This window comes from Salmo trutta, chromosome 20 (assembly GCF_901001165.1).
Source record: "Salmo trutta chromosome 20, fSalTru1.1, whole genome shotgun sequence".
In the NCBI taxonomy this organism is placed as follows: domain Eukaryota; kingdom Metazoa; phylum Chordata; class Actinopteri; order Salmoniformes; family Salmonidae; genus Salmo; species Salmo trutta.
The window spans coordinates 350,765-376,555 of NC_042976.1; the positions used below are offsets into that span (position 1 = coordinate 350,765).

General features: G+C 40.2%; 2 protein-coding genes across 2 annotated transcripts in view; one reads left to right on the plus strand and one right to left on the minus strand.

The window, feature by feature from the left end:
- Positions 1 to 313: 313 nt before the first annotated feature.
- LOC115155379 (uncharacterized) lies at positions 314 to 2,482 on the plus strand. Its single transcript, XM_029701942.1, has 11 exons — positions 314 to 511; positions 832 to 912; positions 1,317 to 1,481; positions 1,520 to 1,600; positions 1,640 to 1,720; positions 1,760 to 1,801; positions 1,841 to 1,882; positions 2,039 to 2,080; positions 2,117 to 2,200; positions 2,239 to 2,280; positions 2,363 to 2,482. Exons 1-11 carry the CDS (start codon positions 349 to 351, stop codon positions 2,476 to 2,478), a joined length of 939 nt encoding a protein of 312 aa, XP_029557802.1. The 5' UTR covers positions 314 to 348; the 3' UTR covers positions 2,479 to 2,482.
- A 2,223-nt stretch (positions 2,483 to 4,705) lies between these two features.
- The window catches only part of dip2a (disco-interacting protein 2 homolog A), a 289,945-nt gene continuing 268,859 nt past the window's right edge, over positions 4,706 to 25,791 (minus strand). The window contains exons 33-37 of the mRNA XM_029701943.1: positions 14,567 to 14,624; positions 13,510 to 13,584; positions 11,563 to 11,737; positions 6,905 to 7,028; positions 4,706 to 5,040 (exon numbers count right to left, since the gene is read on the minus strand). Coding sequence (XP_029557803.1) covers positions 4,788 to 5,040; positions 6,905 to 7,028; positions 11,563 to 11,737; positions 13,510 to 13,584; positions 14,567 to 14,624 — 685 coding nt within the window. The 3' untranslated portion in view covers positions 4,706 to 4,787. The remainder of the gene's footprint in view (positions 5,041 to 6,904; positions 7,029 to 11,562; positions 11,738 to 13,509; positions 13,585 to 14,566; positions 14,625 to 25,791) is intronic.

A 25,791-nucleotide genomic window follows, 5' to 3' on the forward strand; every position in this document is an offset into this window, starting at 1 on the left:
GGAACAACATGTTACATAGCAGGTATGATGGATGACAGTAGAGGAACAACATGTTACATAGCAGGTATGATGGATGACAGTAGAGGAACATGTTACATAGCAGGTATGATGGATGACGGTAGAGGAACAACATGTTACATAGCAGGTATGATGGATGACGGAGGAACAACATGTTACATAGCAGGTATGATGGATGACAGTAGAGGAACAACATGTTACATAGCAGCTATGATGGATGATGGTAGAGGAACATGTTACATAGCAGGTATGATGGATGACAGTAGAGTAACAACATGTTACATAGCAGGTATGATGGATGACAGTAGAGGAACATGTTACATAGCAGGTATGATGGATGACGGTAGAGGAACAACATGTTACATAGCAGGTATGATGGATGACAGTAGAGGAACAACATGTTACATAGCAGGTATGATGGATGACAGTAGAGGAACATGTTACATAGCAGGTATGATGGATGACAGTAGAGGAACAACATGTTACATAGCAGGTATGATGGATGACGGAGGAACATGTTACATAGCAGGTATGATGGATGACAGAGGATCAACATGTTACATAGCAGGTATGATGGATGACGGTAGAGGAACAACCTGTTACATAGCAGGTATGATGGATGACAGTAGAGGAACAACATGTTACATAGCAGGTATGATGGATGACGGAGGATCAACATGTTACATAGCAGGTATGATGGATGACAGTAGAGGAACAACATGTTACATAGCAGGTATGATGGATGACAGTAGAGGAACAACATGTTACATAGCAGGTATGATGATGACGGTAGAGGAACATGTTACATAGCAGGTATGATGGATGACAGTAGAGGAACAACATGTTACATAGCAGGTATGATGGATGACAGTAGAGGAACATGTTACATAGCAGGTATGATGGATGACAGTAGAGGAACATGTTACATAGCAGGTATGATGGATGACGGTAGAGGAACAACCTGTTACATAGCAGGTATGATGGATGACAGTAGAGGAACAACATGTTACATAGCAGGTATGATGGATGACGGAGGATCAACATGTTACATAGCAGGTATGATGGATGACAGTAGAGGAACATGTTACATAGCAGGTATGATGGATGACAGTAGAGGTACAACATGTTACATAGCAGGTATGATGATGACGGTAGAGGAACAACATGTTACATAGCAGGTATGATGGATGACAGTAGAGGAACAACATGTTACATAGCAGGTATGATGGATGACGGTAGAGGAACATGTTACATAGCAGGTATGATGGATGACGGAGGATCAACATGTTACATAGCAGGTATGATGGATGACAGTAGAGGAACAACATGTTACATAGCAGGTATGATGGATGACAGTAGAGGAACATGTTACATAGCAGGTATGATGGATGACAGTAGAGGAACAACATGTTACATAGCAGGTATGATGGATGACAGTAGAGGAACAACATGTTACATAGCAGGTATGATGATGACGGAGGAACAACATGTTACATAGCAGGTATGATGGATGACAGTAGAGGAACATGTTACATAGCAGGTATGATGGATGACAGTAGAGGAACAACATGTTACATAGCAGGTATGATGGATGACGGTAGAGGAACATGTTACATAGCAGGTATGATGGATGACGGAGGATCAACATGTTACATAGCAGGTATGATGGATGACAGTAGAGGAACAACATGTTACATAGCAGGTATGATGGATGACGGTAGAGGCACATGTTACATAGCAGGTATGATGGATGACAGTAGAGGAACAACATGTTACATAGCAGGTATGATGGATGACGGTAGAGGAACATGTTACATAGCAGGTATGATGGATGACAGTAGAGGAACAACATGTTACATAGCAGGTATGATGGATGACGGTAGAGGAACATGTTACATAGCAGGTATGATGGATGACGGAGGAACATGTTACATAGCAGGTATGATGGTATGACAGTAGAGGAACAACATGTTACATAGCAGGTATGATGATGACGGTAGAGGAACATGTTACATAGCAGGTATGATGGATGACAGTAGAGGAACAACATGTTACATAGCAGGTATGATGGATGACGGAGGAACATGTTACATAGCAGGTATGATGGATGACAGTAGAGGAACAACATGTTACATAGCAGGTATGATGGATGACAGTAGAGGAACAACATGTTACATAGCAGGTATGATGATGACGGAGGAACAACATGTTACATAGCAGGTATGATGGATGACAGTAGAGGAACAACATGTTACATAGCAGGTATGATGATGACGGTAGAGGAACAACATGTTACATAGCAGGTATGATGATGACGGTAGAGGAACAACATGTTACATAGCAGGTATGATGGATGACAGTAGAGGAACAACATGTTACATAGCAGGTATGATGGATGACGGAGGAACATGTTACATAGCAGGTATGATGATGACGGTAGAGGAACAACATGTTACATAGCAGGTATGATGATGACGGTAGAGGAACAACATGTTACATAGCAGGTAGGATGGATGATGATGGAGGATCAACATGTACTTAACTTAGTCTCATAAATGCAACACATGACTGCAACCTCACTCATTAGAGTCTTCTGAGGGAATCGTGTACTATGTCATCACCTCATCAGACCCCATGTCTCGATCTGTGAGCTTTTTATTCATAATATCTTCAGCAAAAATATCTCCAGCTTCCACTAGATACAAACAATTAAAGAGTATTCATGTTGCAGCCACACAGAGAGAAGGGCTATGCTCCAAATGTTTAACATTGTTCACATCCCTTCACTGGTTAGAAAGGAAATGACTGATATAACAAATATGGTGGAAACTCCCAGTAGACCTCCACCAATACAATGCTTTTAGATTTGTGGGAAGTAGTGAACGAGCGCACACAACAGGAGATATTGGGACGTGCACAAGGGCTGATCGTTCAACCTGACCTCCTCCTCAGCCAACCAGCTGCTTCACATCAACACAAGTAAAATCAGACAGAAACAGGCATCTGGGAATACTTAAGGCCTCATTTAAAACATGTGGCAAGTTGATCATGTTAAATCACAATGATGTTCTTTGCCAGAGTATCAACTGATTACATGAAGTCTGAAACAACTAGTGTTGGAATAATATATTACATATTTTATACATTAAAGTTTTCTGTTTCAGACTGTTTCAACAGTTATTTTTGAAATGGACTGCTGAGACCAAGGAGGCCATGAAATGTGTCTTCAACTCTTCATGCCATAAAGTACTAATAAATGTACTGTATGATATAAAATGGGAACATAACATTGTTAAAGGAACCCAGATGGAAAGAACAATCAGTCCCTCCCATCTCCTCCACAGTGCTGGCATTAGCCTGCTCCTCCAGTCCCCTACCTGCTCCTCCAGTCCCCTACCTGCTCCTCCAGTCCCGTGCCTGCTCCTCTAGTCCCCTGCCTGCTCCTCTAGTCCCCTCTAGTCCCCTGCCTGCTCCTCTAGTCCCCTGCCTGCTCCTCTAGTCCCCTCTAGTCCCCTGCCTGCTCCTCTAGTCCCCTCCCTGCCCCTCTAGTCCCCTGCCTGCTCCTCTAGTCCCCTGCCTGCTCCTCTAGTCCCCTGCCTGCTCCTCTAGTCCCCTGCCTGCTCCTCTAGTCCCCTGCCTGCTCCTCTAGTCCCCTGCCTTCCTGGTCCTCTAGTCCCCTGCCTTCATGGTCCTCTAGTCCCCTGCCTTCCTGGTCCTCTGGTCCCCTGCCTTCCTGGTCCTCTAGTCCCCTGCCTGCCTGGTCCTCTAGTCCCCTGCCTTCCTGGTCCTCTAGTCCCCTGCCTTCCTGGTCCTCTGGTCCCCTGCCTTCCTGGTCCTCTAGTCCCCTGCCTGCCTGGTCCTCTAGTCCCCTGCCTTCCTGGTCCTCTAGTCCCCTGCCTTCCTGGTCCTCTAGTCCCCTGCCTTCCTGGTCCTCTAGTCCCCTCCCCTGCCTGCCTGGTCCTCTAGTCCCCTGCCTTCCTGGTCCTCTAATCCCCTGCCTTCCTGGTCCTCTAGTCCCCTGCCTGCCTGGTCCTCGAGTCCCCTGCCTTCCTGGTCCTCTAATCCCCTGCCTTCCTGGTCCTCTAGTCCCCTGCCTTCCTGGTCCTCTAGTCCCCTGCCTTCCTGGTCCTCTAGTCCCCTTTCTTCCTGGTCCTCTAGTCCCCTGCCTTCCTGGTCCCCTTGTCCCCTGCCTTCCTGGTCCCCTTGTCCTCTGCCTTCCTGGTCCTCTAGTCCCCTGCCTTCCTGGTCCTCTAGTCCCCTGCCTTCCTGGTCCTCTAATCCCCTGCCTTCCTGGTCCTCTAGTCCCCTGCCTTCCTGGTCCTCTAATCCCCTGCCTTCCTGGTCCTCTAGTCCCCTGCCTTCCTGGTCCTCTAGTCCCCTGCCTGCCTGGTCCTCTAGTCCCCTGCCTTCCTGGTCCTCTAGTCCCCTGCCTTCCTGGTCCTCTAGTCCCCTGCCTGCCTGGTCCTCTAGTCCCCTGCCTTCCTGGTCCTCTAGTCCCCTGCCTGCCTGGTCCTCTAGTCCCCTGCCTTCCTGGTCCTCTTGTCCCCTGCCTGCCTGGTCCTCTGGTCCCCTCTACAGCCCCACCAAGACCCATCACTATTCTGCTGGGACTCAAACTGAGAAACAAACAGGGAGAAAGAGACACCAAGAGGTTTCTGCTGTGTGGTCCATAGTCAATTTCTCATTCTCTGAGCAGCTCTCCCTCCTCCTCTCTCTACATGTTACATAGACGGGGTCCAGGTGTTTACATCTTGTTGACATGTTGTTGTTTACATATTGTAGGCCACATAAATGGGGTCCAGCTGGTCAGCCAGGAAGCCGTCCCGTAGATGCATCCTCTGTTTCTGTCCTCTTGAGTTGATAGGTATAACCCCTGGATCCACCACCACCACCACACCCACGATCAGGTAGTGATCCTCCAAAACTACGTTAGTCACCAGGGGAACTAGGTCCAGAGCCTCCTGCTCCGACCCAGACAGCTCCACTACTACCACCAGGAGGTTGGTCCACGTGAACACAGCACTGAGACGGGGAGGAGAGGGAGAGAGACAGGGGAGACAGGGGAGAGACAGGGGAGGAGAGGGAAAGAGACAGGGGAGAGACAGGGGAGAGACAGGGAAGGCAGGGGAGACGGGGGAGAGACAGGGGAGACGGGGGAGAGACAGGGGAGGAGAGGGAGAGAGACAGGTAGTTAAAATCAGATTATACCGTCAGCATTAACAGTGTGAGCTCCACTAAGAGCAAGTAAAAACAGAAGAGAGAGGGGGAGAGACAGGGAAGACGGGGGAGAGACAGGGGAGACGGGGGAGAGACGGCGGAGAGACAGGGAAGGCAGGGGAGACGGGGGAGAGGCGGGGAAAGAGATGTGGGATTATAGAGTCTCCTGTGTGTAGATGTGGAACTATAGAGTCTCCTGTGTGTAGATGTGGAACTATAGAGTCTCCTGTGTGTAGATGTGGAACTATAGAGTCTCCTGTGTGTAGATGTGAGACTATAGAGTCTCCTGTGTGTAGATGTGGGATTATAGAGTCTCCTGTGTGTAGATGTGGGAATATAGAGTCTCCTGTGTGTAGATGTGAGACTATAGAGTCTCCTGTGTGTAGATGTGGGACTATAGAGTCTCCTGTGTGTAGATGTGAGACTATAGAGTCTCCTGTGTGTAGATGTGGGATTATAGAGTATCCTGTGTGTAGATGTGGGACTATCGAGTCTCCTGTGTGTAGATGTGAGACTATAGAGTCTCCTGTGTGTAGATGTGGGATTATAGTCTCCTGTGTGTGTAGATGTGGGATTATAGAGTCTCCTGTGTGTAAATGTGGAACTATAGAGTCTCCAATTTGTAAATCGCTCTGGATAAGAGCGTCTGCTAAATGACTTAAATGTAAATGTAGATGTGGGATTATAGAGTCTCCTGTGTGTAGATGTGGGATTATAGAATCTCCTGTGTGTAGATGTGGGACAATTTAAAAAATTGTATTTAACAAGGCAAGTCAGTTAAGAACAAATTCTTATTTACAATGACGGTCTACCGGGGAACAGTGGGTTAACTGCCTTGTTCAGGGGCAGAACGACAGATTTTTACCTTGTCAGCTCGAGGATTCGATCTCACAATCTTTCGGTTACTGGTCCAACGCTCAAACCACTAGGCTACCTGCTGGTTACTGGCCCAACGCTCTAACCACTAGGCTACCTGCTGGTTACTGGCCCAACGCTCTAACCACTAGCCTACCTGCTGGTTACTGGCCCAACGCTCTAACCACTAGGCTACCTGCTGGTTACTGGCCCAACGCTCTAACCACTAGGCTACCTGCTGGTTACTGGCCCAACGCTCTAACCACTAGGCTACCTGCTGGTTACTGGTCCAACACTCTAACCACTAGGCTACCTGCTGGTTACTGGTCCAACACTCTAACCACTAGGCTACCTGCTGGTTACTGGCCCAACGCTCTAACCACTAGGTTACCTGCTGGTTACTGGCCCAACGCTCTAACCACTAGGCTACCTGCTGGTTACTGGTCCAACACTCTAACCACTAGGCTACCTGCTGGTTACTGGCCCAACGCTCTAACCACTAGGCTACCTGCTGGTTACTGGCCCAACGCTCTAACCACTAGGCTACCTGCTGGTTACTGGTCCAACACTCTAACCACTAGGCTACCTGCTGGTTACTGTCCCAACGCTCTAACCACTAGGCTACCTGCTGGTTACTGGTCCAACACTCTAACCACTAGGCTACCTGCTGGTTACTGGCCCAATGCTCTAACCACTAGGCTACCTGCTGGTTACTGGCCCAACACTCTAACCACTAGGCTACCTGCTGCCCCCATAGTGTCCTTTGTGTAGATGTGGGACTATAGATACGTGGGTATAGATTAATGTGCCTCACCATTCAGCGATGCTCTTGTGTGAGCGGATAACGGACGTCTCGATGTCGATGGGATGGTACCTCATCCCTCTTAGCTCCAAAGTCTCATCCAGAGACCCCACCACGTAGAGAGCATCATGACGTTCTGCAACACACACAGTTTAGCAACGTCCAATAAGAACTAAATATTACACAGCATTTTAAAAACCACTTCCTGACTCGGTGCCAGCGCCCCCTGTATATAGCCTCGTTATTCTTATTGTGTTACTTCATATTATTACTTTATATTTTAGTCCACCTGGTAAATATTTTCTTAACTCTTCTTGAACTGCACTGTTAGTTATTAAGGGCTTGTAAGTAAGCATTTCACTGTAAGGTCTATACTTGTTGTATTCGGCGCAGGTGACAAATAAAGTTTGATTTGATTTGAATGGTGTCTGAGTACAGTAGGTGTTGATATAGGAGTCTCTCTCCTCAGTAATCTAGAATAGTTTTGGAGCAGGTTAACGTCAGTAGGGGTTACTGTTAACGTCTCTCCTCTAGGTTAACGTCAGTAGGGGTTACTGTTAACGTCTCTCCTCCAGGTTAACGTCAGTAGGGGTCATTGTTAACGTCAGTAGGGGTCATTGTTAACGTCTCTCCTCCAGGTTAAAGTCAGTAGGGGTCATTGTTAACGTCTCTCCTCCAGGTTAACGTCAGTAGGGGTCATTGTTAACGTCTCTCCTCCAGGTTAACGTCAGTAGGGGTCATTGTTAACGTCTCTCCTCCAGGTTGACGTCAGTAGGGGTCATTGTTAACGTCTCTCCTCCAGGTTAACATCAGTAGGGGTCATTGTTAACGTCTCTCCTCCAGGTTAACGTCAGTAGGGGTCATTGTTAACGTCTCTCCTCCAGGTTGACGTCAGTAGGGGTCATTGTTAACGTCTCTCCATTAGGTTAACGTCAGTAGGGGTCATTGTTAACGTCTCTCCTCTAGGTTAACGTCAGTAGGGGTTACTGTTAACGTCTCTCCTCCAGGTTAACGTCAGTAGGGGTTACTGTTAACGTCAGTAGGGGTCATTGTTAACGTCTCTCCTCTAGGTTAACGTCAGTAGGGGTTACTGTTAACGTCTCTCCTCCAGGTTAACGTCAGTAGGGGTTACTGTTAACGTCAGTAGGGGTCATTGTTAACGTCTCTCCTGCAGGTTAACGTCAGTAGGGGTCATTGTTAACGTCTCTCCTGCAGGTTAACGTCAGTAGGGGTTACTGTTAACGTCTCTCCTCCAGGTTAACGTCAGTAGGGGTTACTGTTAACGTCAGTAGGGGTCATTGTTGCCCAACACACTGGACCCCATGCCCAACACACTGGACCCTATGCCCAACACACTGGACTCTATGCCCAACACACTGGACTCTATGCCCAACACACTGGACTCTATGCCCAACACACTGGACTCTATGCCCAACACACTGGACTCTATGCCCAACACACTGGACCCCATGCCCAACACACTGGACCCCATGCCCAACACACTGGACCCTATGCCCAACACACTGGACTCTATGCCCAACACACTGGACTCTATGCCCAACACACTGGACTCTATGCCCAACACACTGGACTCTATACACACTGGACCCTATGCCCAACACACTGGACCCCATGCCCAACACACTGGACCCCATGCCCAACACACTGGACCCCATGCCCAACACACTGGACCCCATGCCCAACACACTGGACCCCATGCCCAACACACTGGACTCTATGCCCAACACACTGGACTCTATGCCCAACACACTGGACTCTATGCCCAACACACTGGACCCCATGCCCAACACACTGGACCCCATGCCCAACACACTGGACCCCATGCCCAACACACTGGACCCTATGCCCAACACACTGGACTCTATGCCCAACACACTGGACTCTATGCCCAACACACTGGACTCTATGCCCAACACACTGGACTCTATGCCCAACACACTGGACTCTATGCCCAACACACTGGACTCTATGCCCAACACACTGGACTCTATGCCCAACACACTGGACTCTATGCCCAACACACTGGACTCTATGCCCAACACACTGGACCCCATGCTCAACACACTGGACCCCATGCCCAACACACTGGACTCTATGCCCAACACACTGGGCTCTATGCCCAACACACTGGACTCTGGACCCCATGCCCACACACTGGACTCCATGCCCACACACTGGACTCCATGCCCACACACTTTCAAACTCATCACATACAGTATACTGCTGATACTGTCTATTATCTATCCTTTACCGCTACCTACAGTATATTGCTGTTACTGTCTATTATCTATCCTTTACCCCTACCTACAGTATACTGCTGCTACTGTCTATTATCTATCCTTTACCCCTACCTACAGTATACTGCTGTTACTGTCTATTATCTATCCTTTACCCCTACCTACAGTATACTGCTGTTACTGTCTATTATCTATCCTTTACCCCTACCTACAGTATACTGCTGCTACTGTCTATTATCTATCCTTTACCCCTACCTACAGTATACTGCTGATACTGTCTATTATCTATCCTTTACCGCTACCTACAGTATATTGCCGTTACTGTCTATTATCTATCCTTTACCCCTACCTACAGTATACTGCTGCTACTGTCTATTATCTATCCTTTACCCCTACCAACAGTATACTGCTGATACTGTCTATTATCTATCCTTTACTCCTACCTACAGTATACTGCTGTTACTGTCTATTATCTATCCTTTACCCCTACCTACAGTATACTGCTGTTACTGTCTATTATCTATCCTTTACCCCTACCGACAGTATACTATTGTTACTGTCTATTATCTATCCTTTACCCATACCTACAGTATACTGCTGTTACTGTCTATTATCTATCCTTTACCCCTACCTACAGTATACTGCTGTTACTGTCTATTATCTATCCTTTACCCCTACCAACAGTATACTGCTGTTACTGTCTATTATCTATCATTTACCCCTACCTACAGTATACTGCTGTTACTGTCTATTATCGATCCTTGACCCCTACCTACAGTATACTGCTGTTACTCTCTATTATCTATCCTTTACCCCTACCTACAGTATACTGCTGTTACTGTCTATTATCTATCCTTTACCCCTACCTACAGTATACTGCTGTTACTGTCTATCCTTTACCCCTACCTACAGTATACTGCTGTTACTGTCTATTATCTATCCTTTACCCCTACCTACAGTATAGTGCTGTTACTGTCTATTATCTATCCTTTACCCCTACCTACAGTATACTGCTGTTACTGTCTATTATCTATCCTTTACCCCTACCTACAGTATACTGCTGTTACTGTCTATTATCTATCCTTTACCCCTACCTACAGTATACTGCTGTTACTGTCTATTATCTATCCTTTACCCCTACCTACAGTATACTGCTGTTACTGTCTATTATCTATCCTTTACCCCTACCTACAGTATACTGCTGTTACTGTCTATTATCTATCCTTTACCCCTACCTACAGTATACTGCTGTTACTGTCTATTATCTATCCTTTACCCCTACCTACAGTATACTGCTGTTACTGTCTATTATCTATCCTTTACCCCTACCTACAGTATACTGCTGATACTGTCTATTATCTATCATTTACCCCTACCTACAGTATACTGCTGTTACTGTCTATTATCTATCCTTCACCCCTACCTACAGTATACTGCTGTTACTGTCTATTATCTATCCTTTACTCCTACCTACAGTATACTGCTGCTACTGTCTATTATCTATCCTTTACCCCTACCTACAGTATACTGCTGTTACTGTCTATTATCTATCCTTTACCCCTACCTACAGTATACTGCTGTTACTGTCTATTATCTATCCTTTACCCCTACCTACAGTATACTGCTGTTACTGTCTATTATCTATCCTTTACCCCTACCTACAGTATACTGCTGTTACTGTCTATTATCTATCCTTTACCCCTACCTACAGTATACTGCTGTTACTGTCTATTATCTATCCTTTACCCCTACCTACAGTATACTGCTGTTACTGTCTATTATCTATCCTTTACCCCTACCTGCAGTATACTGCTGTTACTGTCTATTATCTATCCTTTACCCCTACCTACAGTATACTGCTGTTACTGTCTATTATCTATCATTTACCCCTACCTACAGTATACTGCTGTTACTGTCTATTATCTATCCTTTACCCCTACCTACAGTATACTGCTGTTACTGTCTATTATCTATCCTTTACCCCTACCTACAGTATACTGCTGTTACTGTCTATTATCTATCCTTTACCCCTACCTACAGTATACTGCTGTTACTGTCTATTATCTATCATTTACCCCTACCTACAGTATACTGCTGTTACTGTCTATTATCTATCCTTTACCCCTACCTACAGTATACTGCTGTTACTGTCTATTATCTATCCTTTACCCCTACCTACAGTATACTGCTGTTAATGTCTATTATCTATCCTTTACCCCTACCTACAGTATACTGCTGTTAATGTCTATCATCTCGTTGCCTAGTCACTATATTCCTCCTGTCACTAATTCTATTTTTTATTACATTTAGTATCTTTATTTTAATTTAAATAAGCATTTCACTGTTAGTCTACACTTGTTTATGAAGCATGTGACAAATATAATGTGATTTATCTGATGTCTGGACTCTAACCTCCGCTGGCGTCGGTCAGCTCAGTGCGTCGAAGGAAACCCAGGTATCCTGTTCTGGCCCAGACCGTCTGCGTGTCTCCAAAGCTCAGCTTGGTGTTGAAGTGGTCCGCATGCAAAGCATCCTCTCCATACACCGTGTAGTAACCTGTTGCATTGTGGGGGCTGCTCACCCACACCTGATACAATAATATGGAGAGGTGTTAGCAGAGAGACAGGGGAAGATATATTTATATATATACAAACTCAGCAAAAAAATAAACATCCTCTCACTGTTAACTGCGTTTATTTTCAGCAAACTTAACATGTGTAAATATTTGTATGAACATAACAAGATTCAACAACTGAGACATAAACTGAACAAGTTCCACAGACATGTGACTAACAGAAATGGAATAATGTGTCCCTGAACAAAGGGGGGGACAAAATCAAAAGTAACAGTCAGTATCTGGTGTGGCCACCAGCTGCATTAAGTACTGCAGTGCATCTCCTCCTCATGGACTGCACTAGATTTGCCAGTTCTTGCTGTGTGATGTTACCCCACTTTCCACCAAGGCACCTGCAAGTTCCCGGACATTTCTGGGGGGAATGGCCCTAGCCCTCACCCTCCGATCCAACAGGTCCCAGACGTGCTCAATGGATTGAGATCCGGGCTCTTCGCTGGCCATGGCAGAACACTGACATTCCTGTCTTGCAGGAAATCACACACAGAACGAGCAGTATGGTTGGTGGCATTGTCATGCTGGAGGGTCATGTCAGGATGAGCCTGCAGGAAGGGTACCACATGAGGGAGGGAGGATGTCTTCCCTGTAACGCACAGCGTTGAGATTGCCTGCAATGACAACAAGCTCAGTCTGATGATGCTGTGACACACCGCCCCAGACCATGACGGACCCTCCACCTCCAAATCGTTCCCACTCCAGAGTACAGGCCTCGGTGTAACGCTCATTCCTTCGGCGATAAACGCGAATCCGACCATCACCCCTGGTGAGACAAAACCACGACTCATCAGTGAAGAGCACTTTTTGCCAGTCTTGTCCGGTCCAGCGACGGTGGGTTTGTGCCCATAGGCGGCGTTGTTGCCGGTGACGTCTGGTGATGACCTGCCTTACAACAGGCCTACAAGCCCTCAGTCCAGCCTCTCTCAGCCTATTGCGGACAGTCTGAGCACTGATGGAGGGATTGTGCGTTACTGGTGTAACTCGGGCAGTTGCCATCATGTACCTGTCCCGCAGGTGTGATGTTCGGATGTACCGATCCTGTGCAGGTGTTGTTACAGGTGGTCTGCCACTGCGAGGACGATCAGCTGTCCGTCCTGTCTCCCTGTAGCGCTGGCAAATCTGGTGCCGGTCCATGAGGTGATGCACTGCAGTACTTAATGCACCTGGTCGCCACACCAGATACTGACTGTTACTTTTGATTTTGACCCCCCCTTTGTTCAGGGACACATTATTCCATTTCTGTTAGTCACATGTCTGTTGAACTTGTTCAGTTTATATCTCAGTTGTTGAATCTTGTTATGTTCATACAAATATTTACACATGTTAAATTTGCTGAAAATAACGCAGTTGACAGTGAGAGGATGTTCATTTTGTTTTGCTGAGTTTATATATACATACATTACCAGTCAAAAGTTGACACCTACTCATTCAAGGGTTTTTCTTTATTTGGACTATTTTCTACATTATAGAATAATAGTGAAGACATCAAAACTATGAAATAACACATATGGAATCATGTAGTAACCAAAAAAGTGTTGAACAAATCAAAATATATTTTATATTTGAGATTTTTCTCTGGAATGAGCAGATGTGTCCAAAATGTTGACTGGTCCTGTGTATACTATAGCACTCCTCCAGGGCCATACATAGTCATACAGTAATGGTCATCTGCATCATAGTAGGACCGATAGAGGACATACAGCCATGTAATATGATCTGGAGTGTCTCACCTCTCCCAGGTGGGAGTCTCCTACAGGTCCTTTGGTCTCTGTGTTGGCGATGACCACCTTCACCCCAGGCAGGATCTGGTTAACACAACACATTGTTACTACGGTAACCCTAACCTTTACCCCAGAAAGGATCTGGTTAACACAACACATTGTTACTACGGTAACCCTAACCTTTACCCCAGAAAGGATCTGGTTAACACAAAACATTGTTACTACGGTAACCCTAACCTTCACCCCAGGCTGGATCTGGTTAACACAACACACTGTTACTACGGTAACCCTAACCTTCACCCCAGAAAGGATCTGGTTAACACAACACACTGTTACTACGGTAACCCTAACCTTCACCCCAGGCAGGATCTGGTTAACATAACACATTGTTACTACGGTAACCCTAACCTTCACCCCAGGCAGGATCTGGTTAACACAACACACTGTTACTACGGTAACCCTAACTTTCACCCCAGGCAGGATCTGGTTAACACAACACACTGTTACTACGGTAACCCTAACCTTCACCCCAGGCAGGATCTGGTTAACACAACACATTGTTACTACGGTAACCTTAACCTTCACCCCAGGCAGGATCTGGTTAACACAACACATTGTTACTACGGTAACCCTAACCTTCACCCCAGGCAGGATCTGGTTAACACAACACATTGTTACTACAGTAACCCTTACCTTCACCCCAGGCAGGATCTGGTTAACACATCACATTGTTACTACGGTAACCCTAACCTTCACCCCAGAAAGGATCTGGTTAACACAACACATTGTTACTACGGTAACCCTAACCTTCACCCCAGGCAGGATCTGGTTAACACAACACATTGTTATTACGGTAACCCTCACCTTAATCCCAGAAAGGATCTGGTTAACACATCACATTGTTACTACGGTAACCCTAACCTTCACCCCAGGTAGGATCTGATAACACATCACATTGTTACTATGGTAACCCTCACCCCAGGTAGAATATGGTTAACACAGTGGAGACACTAAATATTTCAGTCCAGTATAATATAAGAATGTATCCATGAGGTAGGTGTCTTACCTTGCCAGACTCCATGAGAGAAAGACTGTGTGGAGAGCCTCTCTCTACCATACGAACCCTGGTGATATCACACACACAACTGTTACTAGTCAACCAATAACACAACACAACATTATAATATAATATAGTCCTGGACATAAAGACCTATATAATATAGTCCAGGACATAAAGACCTATATAATATAGTCCAGGACATAAAGACCTATATAATATAGTCCTGGACATAAAGACCTTTATAATATAGTCCAGGACATAAAGACCTATATAATATAGTCCAGGACATAAAGACCTATATAATATAGTCCAGGACATAAAGACCTATATAATATAGTCCTGCTGGACATAAAGACCTATATAATATAGTCCAGGACATAAAGACCTATATAATATAGTCCTGGACATAAAGACCTATATAATATAGTCCTGGACACAAAGACCTATATAATATAGTCCAGGACATAAAGACCTATATAATATAGTCCAGGACATAAAGACCTATATAATATAGTCCAGGACATAAAGACCTATATAATATAGTCCAGGACATAAAGACCTATATAATATAGTCCTGCTGGACATAAAGACCTATATAATATAGTCCTGGACATAAAGACCTATATAATATAGTCCTGGACATAAAGACCTATATAATATAGTCCAGGACATAAAGACCTATATAATATAGTCCTGGACATAAAGACCTATATAATATTGTCCTGGACATAAAGACCTATATAATATAGTCCTGGACATAAAGACCTATATAATATAGTCCTGCTGGACATAAAGACCTATATAATATAGTCCTGCTGGACATAAAGACCTATATAATATAGTCCTGCTGGACATAAAGACCTATATAATATAGTCCTGCTGGACATAAAGACCTATATAATATAGTCCTGCTGGACATAAAGACCTATATAATATAGTCCAGGACATAAAGACCTATATAATATAGTCCAGGACATAAAGACCTATATAATATAGTCCTGGACATAAAGACCTATATAATATAGTCCTGCTGGACATAAAGACCTATATAATATAGTCCTGGACATAAAGACCTATATAATATAGTCCTGCTGGACATAAAGACCTATATAATATAGTCCTGGACATAAAGACCTATATAATATAGTCCAGGACATAAAGACCTATATAATATAGTCCAGGACATAAAGACCTATATAATACAGTCCTGCTGGACATAAAGACATATATAATATAGCCCTGCTGGACATAAAGACCTATATATTATAGTCCTGCTGGACATAAAGAACTATATAATATAGTCCTGGACATAAAGACCTATATAATATAGTCCTGCTGGACATAAAGACCTATATAATATAGTCCTGGACATAAAGACCTATATAATACAGTCCAGGACATAAAGACCTATATAATATAGTCCTGGACATAAAGACCTATATAATATAGTCCAGGACATAAAGACCTATATAATATAGTCCAGGACATAAAGACCTATATAATATAGTCCAGGACATAAAGACCTATATAATATAGTCCAGGACATAAAGACCTATATAAAATAGTCCTGGACATAAAGACCTATATAATATAGTCCAGGACATAAAGACCTATATAATATAGTCCAGGACATAAAGACCTATATAATATAGTCCAGGACATAAAGACCTATATAATATAATCCAGGACATAAAGACCTATATAATATAGTCCAGGACATAAAGACCTATATAATATAGTCCAGGACATAAAGACCTATATAATATAGTCCAGGACAGAAAGACCTATATAATATAGTCCAGGACATAAAGACCTATATAATATAGTCCTGGACATAAAGACCTATATAATATAGTCCAGGACATAAAGACCTATATAATATAGTCCAGGACATAAAGACCTATATAATATAGTCCTGCTGGACATAAAGACCTATATAATATAGTCCTGCTGGACATAAAGACCTATATAATATAGTCCTGCTGGACATAAAGACCTATATAATATAGTCCTGGACATAAAGACCTATATAATATAGTCCTGCTGGACATAAAGACCTATATAATATAGTCCAGGACATAAAGACCTATATAATATAGTCCAGGACATAAAGACCTACATAATACAGTCCTGCTGGACATAAAGACCTATATAATATAGTCCTGCTGGACATAAAGACCTATATATTATAGTCCTGCTGGACATAAAGACCTATATAATATAGTCCAGGACATAAAGACCTATATAATATAGTCCTGCTGGACATAAAGACCTATATAATATAGTCCTGCTGGACATAAAGACCTATATAATATAGTCCTGCTGGACATAAAGACCTATATAATATAGTCCTGCTGGACATAAAGACCTATATAATATAGTCCAGGACATAAAGACCTATATAATATAGTCCAGGACATAAAGACCTATATAATATAGTCCTGGATATAAAGACCTATATAATATAGTCCTGCTGGACATAAAGACCTATATAATATAGTCCTGGACATAAAGACCTATATAATATAGTCCAGGACATAAAGACCTATATAATATAGTCCAGGACATAAAGACCTATATAATATAGTCCTGGACATAAAGACCTATATGATATAGTCCTGCAGGACATAAAGACCTATATAATATAGTCCTGCTGGACATAAAGACCTATATAATATAGTCCTGCTGGACATAAAGACCTATATAATATAGCCCAGGACATAAAGACCTATATAATATAGTCCTGGACATAAAGACCTATATAATATAGTCCTGGACATAAAGACCTATATAATATAGTCCAGGACATAAAGACCTATATAATATAGTCCTGCTGGACATAAAGACCTATATAATATAGTCCTGCTGGACATAAAGACCTATATAATATAGTCCTGCTGGACATAAAGACCTATATAATATAGTCCAGGACATAAAGACCTATATAATATAGTCCAGGACATAAAGACCTATATAATATCGTCCTGGACATAAAGACCTATATAATATAGTCCAGGACATAAAGACCTATATAATATAGTCCTGGACATAAAGACCTATATAATATAGTCCTGCTGGACATAAAGACCTATATAATATAGTCCTGGACATAAAGACCTATATAATATAGTCCAGGACATAAAGACCTATATAATATAGTCCAGGACATAAAGACCTATATAATATAGTCCAGGACAAAAATACCTATATAATATAGTCCAGGATATAAAGACCTATATAATATAGTCCAGGACATAAAGACCTATATAATATAGTCCTGGACATAAAGACCTATATGATATAGTCCTGCAGGACATAAAGACCTATATAATATAGTCCTGCTGGACATAAAGACCTATATAATATAGTCCAGGACATAAAGACCTATATAATATAGCCCAGGACATAAAGACCTATATAATATAGTCCTGGACATAAAGACCTATATAATATAGTCCTGGACATAAAGACCTATATAATATAGTCCAGGACATAAAGACCTATATAATATAGTCCTGCTGGACATAAAGACCTATATAATATAGTCCTGCTGGACATAAAGACCTATATAATATAGTCCTGCTGGACATAAAGACCTATATAATATAGTCCAGGACATAAAGACCTATTTAATATAGTCCAGGACATAAAGACCTATATAATATAGTCCAGGACATAAAGACCTATATAATATAGTCCTGCTGGACATAAAGACCTATATAATATAGTCCTGCTGGACATAAAGACCTATATAATATAGTCCTGCTGGACATAAAGACCTATATAATATAGTCCTGCTGGACATAAAGACCTATATAATATAGTCCTGCTGGACATAAAGACCAATATAATATAGTCCTGGACATAAAGACCTATATAATATAGTCCTGCTGGACATAAAGACCTATATAATATAGTCCTGCTGGACATAAAGACCTATATAATATAGTCCAGGACATAAAGACCTATATAATATAGTCCAGGACATAAAGACCTATATAATGTAGTCCAGGACATAAAGACCTATATAATATAGTCCTGCTGGACATAAAGACCTATATAATATAGTCCAGGACATAAAGACCTATATAATATAGTCCTGGACATAAAGACCTATATAATATAGTCCAGGACATAAAGACCTATATAATATAGTCCTGCTGGACATAAAGACCTATATAATATAGTCCTGGACATAAAGACCTATATAATATAGTCCAGGACATAAAGACCTATATAATATAGTCCTGGACATAAAGACCTATATAATATAGTCCAGGACATAAAGACCTATATAATATAGTCCTGCTGGACATAAAGACCTATATAATATAGTCCTGGACATAAAGACCTATATAATATAGTCCTGGACATAAAGACCTATATAATATAGTCCTGCTGGACATAAAGACCTATATAATACAGTCCTGGACATAAAGACCTATATAATATAGTCCTGCTGGAAATAAAGACCTATATAATATAGTCCAGGACATAAAGACCTATATAATATAGTCCTGCTGGACATAAAGACCTATATAATATAGTCCTGCTGGACATAAAGACCTATATATTATAGTCCTGCTGGACATAAAGACCTATATAATATAGTCCAGGACATAAATACCTATATAATATAGTCCAGGACATAAAGACCTATATAATATAGTCCAGGACATAAAGACCTATATAATATAGTCCAGGACATAAAGACCTATATAATATAGTCCTGGACATAAAGACCTATATAATATAGTCCTGCTGGACATAAAGACCTATATAATATAGGCCAGGACATAAAGACCTATATAATATAGTCCAGCTAACATAAAGACCTATATATTATAGTCCTGCTGGACATAAAGACCTATATAATATAGTCCAGGACATAAAGACCTATATAATATAGTCCAGGACATAAAGACCTATATAATATAGTCCAGGACATAAAGACCTTTATAATATAGTCCTGCTGGACATAAAGACCTATATAATATAGTCCTGGACATAAAGACCTATATAATATAGTCCAGGACATAAAGACCTATATAATATAGTCCAGGACATAAAGACCTATATAATATAGTCCAGGACATAAAGACCTATATAATATAGTCCAGGACATAAAGACCTATATAATATAGTCCTGGACATAAAGACCTATATAATATAGTCCAGGACATAAAGACCTATATAATATAGTCCTGGACATAAAGACCTATATAATATAGTCCAGGACATAAAGACCTATATAATATAGTCCAGGACATAAAGACCTATATAATATAGTCCAGGACATAAAGACCTATATAATATAGTCCTGGACATAAAGACCTATATAATATAGTCCTGGACATAAAGACCTATATAATATAGTCCAGGACATAAAGACCTATATAATATAGTCCTGGACATAAAGACCTATATAATATAGTCCAGGACATAAAGACCTATATAATATAGTCCTGGAAATAAAGACCTATATAATATAGTCCAGGACATAAAGACCTATATAATATAGTCCAGGACATAAAGACCTATATAATATAGTCCTGGACATAAAGACCTATATGATATAGTCCTGCAGGACATAAAGACCTATATAATATAGTCCTGCTGGACATAAAGACCTATATAATATAGTCCTGCTGGACATAAAGACCTATATAATATAGCCCAGGACATAAAGACCTATATAATATAGTCCTGGACATAAAGACCTATATAATATAGTCCTGGACATAAAGACCTATATAATATAGTCCAGGACATAAAGACCTATATAATATAGTCCTGCTGGACATAAAGACCTACATAATATAGTCCTGCTGGACATAAAGACCTATATAATATAGTCCTGCTGGACATAAAGACCTATATAATATAGTCCAGGACATAAAGACCTATTTAATATAGTCCAGGACATAAAGACCTATATAATATAGTCCTGCTGGACATAAAGACCTATATAATATAGTCCTGCTGGACATAAAGACCTATATAATATAGTCCTGCTGGACATAAAGACCTATATAATATAGTACTGCTGGACATAAAGACCTATATAATATAGTCCTGCTGGACATAAAGACCTATATAATATAGTCCAGGACATAAAGACCTATATAATATAGTCCAGGACATAAAGACCTATATAATATAGTCCTGCTGGACATAAAGACCTATATAATATAGTCCAGGACATAAAGACCTATATAATATAGTCCAGGACATAAAGACCTATATAATATAGTCCTGGACATAAAGACCTATATAATATAGTCCAGGACATAAAGACCTATATAATATAGTCCTGGACATAAAGACCTATATAATATAGTCCAGGACATAAAGACCTATATAATATAGTCCTGGACATAAAGACCTATATAATATAGTCCAGGACATAAAGACCTATATAATATAGTCCAGGACATAAAGACCTATATAATATAGTCCAGGACAAAAATACCTATATAATATAGTCCAGGACATAAAGACCTATATAATATAGTCCAGGACATAAAGACCTATATAATATAGTCCTGGACATAAAGACCTATATGATATAGTCCTGCAGGACATAAAGACCTATATAATATAGTCCTGCTGGACATAAAGACCTATATAATATAGTCCAGGACATAAAGACCTATATAATATAGCCCAGGACATAAAGACCTATATAATATAGTCCTGGACATAAAGACCTATATAATATAGTCCTGGACATAAAGACCTATATAATATAGTCCAGGACATAAAGACCTATATAATATAGTCCTGCTGGACATAAAGACCTATATAATATAGTCCTGCTGGACATAAAGACCTATATAATATAGTCCTGCTGGACATAAAGACCTATATAATATAGTCCAGGACATAAAGACCTATTTAATATAGTCCAGGACATAAAGACCTATATAATATAGTCCAGGACATAAAGACCTATATAATATAGTCCTGCTGGACATAAAGACCTATATAATATAGTCCTGCTGGACATAAAGACCTATATAATATAGTCCTGCTGGACATAAAGACCTATATAATATAGTCCTGATGGACATAAAGACCTATATAATATAGTCCAGGACATAAAGACCTATATAATATAGTCCAGGACATAAAGACCTATATAATATAGTCCTGCTGGACATAAAGACCTATATAATATAGTCCAGGACATAAAGACCTATATAATATAGTCCAGGACATAAAGACCTATATAATATAGTCCTGGACATAAAGACCTATATAATATAGTCCAGGACAAACAGACCTATATAATATAGTCCTGGACATAAAGACCTATATAATATAGTCCAGGACATAAAGACCTATATAATATAGTCCAGGACATAAAGACCTATATAATATAGTCCTGCTGGACATAAAGACCTATATAATATAGTCCAGGACATAAAGACCTATATAATATAGTCCAGGACATAAAGACCTATATAATATAGTCCAGGACATAAAGACCTATATAATATAGTCCTGGACATAAAGACCTATATAATATAGTCCTGCTGGACATAAAGACCTATATAATATAGTCCTGCTGGACATAAAGACCTATATAATATAGTCCTGCTGGACATAAAGACCTATATAATATAGTCCAGGACATAAAGACCTATTTAATATAGTCCAGGACATAAAGACCTATATAATATAGTCCAGGACATAAAGACCTATATAATATAGTCCTGCTGGACATAAAGACCTATATAATATAGTCCTGCTGGACATAAAGACCTATATAATATAGTCCTGCTGGACATAAAGACCTATATAATATAGTCCTGCTGGACATAAAGACCTATATAATATAGTCCAGGACATAAAGACCTATATAATATAGTCCAGGACATAAAGACCTATATAATATAGTCCTGCTGGACATAAAGACCTATATAATATAGTCCAGGACATAAAGACCTATATAATATAGTCCAGGACATAAAGACCTATATAATATAGTCCTGGACATAAAGACCTATATAATATAGTCCAGGACATAAAGACCTATATAATATAGTCCTGGACATAAAGACCTATATAATATAGTCCAGGACATAAAGACCTATATAATATAGTCCTGGACATAAAGACCTATATAATATAGTCCAGGACATAAAGACCTATATAATATAGTCCAGGACATAAAGACCTATATAATATAGTCCTGCTGGACATAAAGACCTATATAATATAGTCCAGGACATAAAGACCTATATAATATAGTCCAGGACATAAAGACCTATATAATATAGTCCTGGACATAAAGACCTATATAATATAGTCCAGGACATAAAGACCTATATAATATAGTCCAGGACATAAAGACCTATATAATATAGTCCAGGACAAAAATACCTATATAATATAGTCCAGGACATAAAGACCTATATAATATAGTCCAGGACATAAAGACCTATATAATATAGTCCTGGACATAAAGACCTATATGATATAGTCCTGCAGGACATAAAGACCTATATAATATAGTCCTGCTGGACATAAAGACCTATATAATATAGTCCAGGACATAAAGACCTATATAATATAGCCCAGGACATAAAGACCTATATAATATAGTCCTGGACATAAAGACCTATATAATATAGTCCTGGACATAAAGACCTATATAATATAGTCCAGGACATAAAGACCTATATAATATAGTCCTGCTGGACATAAAGACCTATATAATATAGTCCTGCTGGACATAAAGACCTATATAATATAGTCCTGCTGGACATAAAGACCTATATAATATAGTCCAGGACATAAAGACCTATTTAATATAGTCCAGGACATAAAGACCTATATAATATAGTCCAGGACATAAAGACCTATATAATATAGTCCTGCTGGACATAAAGACCTATATAATATAGTCCTGCTGGACATAAAGACCTATATAATATAGTCCTGCTGGACATAAAGACCTATATAATATAGTCCTGCTGGACATAAAGACCTATATAATATAGTCCAGGACATAAAGACCTATATAATATAGTCCAGGACATAAAGACCTATATAATATAGTCCTGCTGGACATAAAGACCTATATAATATAGTCCAGGACATAAAGACCTATATAATATAGTCCAGGACATAAAGACCTATATAATATAGTCCTGGACATAAAGACCTATATAATATAGTCCAGGATATAAAGACCTATATAATATAGTCCTGGACATAAAGACCTATATAATATAGTCCAGGACATAAAGACCTATATAATATAGTCCTGGACATAAAGACCTATATAATATAGTCCAGGACATAAAGACCTATATAATATAGTCCAGGACATAAAGACCTATATAATATAGTCCTGCTGGACATAAAGACCTATATAATATAGTCCAGGACATAAAGACCTATATAATATAGTCCAGGACATAAAGACCTATATAATATAGTCCTGGACATAAAGACCTATATAATATAGTCCAGGACATAAAGACCTATATAATATAGTCCAGGACATAAAGACCTATATAATATAGTCCTGCTGGACATAAAGACCTATATAATATAGTCCAGGACATAAAGACCTATATAATATAGTCCTGCTGGACATAAAGACCTATATAATATAGTCCAGGACATAAAGACCTATATAATATAGTCCAGGACATAAAGACCTATATAATATAGTCCTGGACATAAAGACCTATATAATATAGTCCTGCTGGACATAAAGACCTATATAATATAGTCCTGCTGGACATAAAGACCTATATAATATAGTCCTGCTGGACATAAAGACCTATATAATATAGTCCAGGACATAAAGACCTATTTAATATAGTCCAGGACATAAAGACCTATATAATATAGTCCAGGACATAAAGACCTATATAATATAGTCCTGCTGGACATAAAGACCTATATAATATAGTCCTGCTGGACATAAAGACCTATATAATATAGTCCTGCTGGACATAAAGACCTATATAATATAGTCCTGCTGGACATAAAGACCTATATAATATAGTCCAGGACATAAAGACCTATATAATATAGTCCAGGACATAAAGACCTATATAATATAGTCCTGTTGGACATAAAGACCTATATAATATAGTCCAGGACATAAAGACCTATATAATATAGTCCAGGACATAAAGACCTATATAATATAGTCCTGGACATAAAGACCTATATAATATAGTCCAGGACATAAAGACCTATATAATATAGTCCAGGACATAAAGACCTATATAATATAGTCCTGGACATAAAGACCTATATAATATAGTCCAGGACATAAAGACCTATATAATATAGTCCAGGACATAAAGACCTATATAATATAGTCCTGCTGGACATAAAGACCTATATAATATAGTCCAGGACATAAAGACCTATATAATATAGTCCAGGACATAAAGACCTATATAATATAGTCCTGCTGGACATAAAGACCTATATAATATAGTCCAGGACATAAAGACCTATATAATATAGTCCAGGACATTAAGACCTATATAATATAGTCCTGGACATAAAGACCTATATAATATAGTCCTGCTGGACATAAAGACCTATATAATATAGTCCTGGACATAAAGACCTATATAATATAGTCCTGCTGGACATAAAGACCTTTTTAATATAGTCCAGGACATAAAGACCTATATAATATAGTCCTGCTGGACATAAAGACCTATATAATATAGTCCAGGACATAAAGACCTATATAATATAGTCCTGCTGGACATAAAGACCTATATAATATAGTCCAGGACATAAAGACCTATATAATATAGTCCTGCTGGACATAAAGACCTATATGATACAGTCCTGGACATAAAGACCTATATAATATAGTCCTGGACATAAAGACCTATATAATATAGTCCAGGACATAAAGACCTATATAATATAGTCCTGCTGGACATAAAGACCTATATAATATAGTCCAGGACATAAAGACCTATATAATATAGTCCTGGACATAAAGACCTATATAATATAGTCCAGGACATAAAGACCTATATAATATAGTCCTGCTGGACATAAAGACCTATATAATATAGTCCAGGACATAAAGACCTATATAATATAGTCCAGGACATAAAGACCTATATAATATAGTCCAGGACATAAAGACCTATATAATATAGTCCTGCTGGACTTAAAGATCTATATAATATAGTCCAGGACATAAAGACCTATATAATATAGTCCAGGACATA

Coding starts and splice junctions, on each gene's coding strand:
- LOC115155379 (XM_029701942.1), top strand. CDS start 349: ATGATGGATGACGGTAGAGGAACAACATGTTACATAGCAGGTATGATG. Junction 913..1,316: donor AGGAACATGTTACATAGCAG/GTATGATGGATG, acceptor GTTACATAGCAG/GTATGATGGATGACAGTAGA. Junction 2,281..2,362: donor AACAACATGTTACATAGCAG/GTATGATGATGA, acceptor GTTACATAGCAG/GTATGATGGATGACAGTAGA.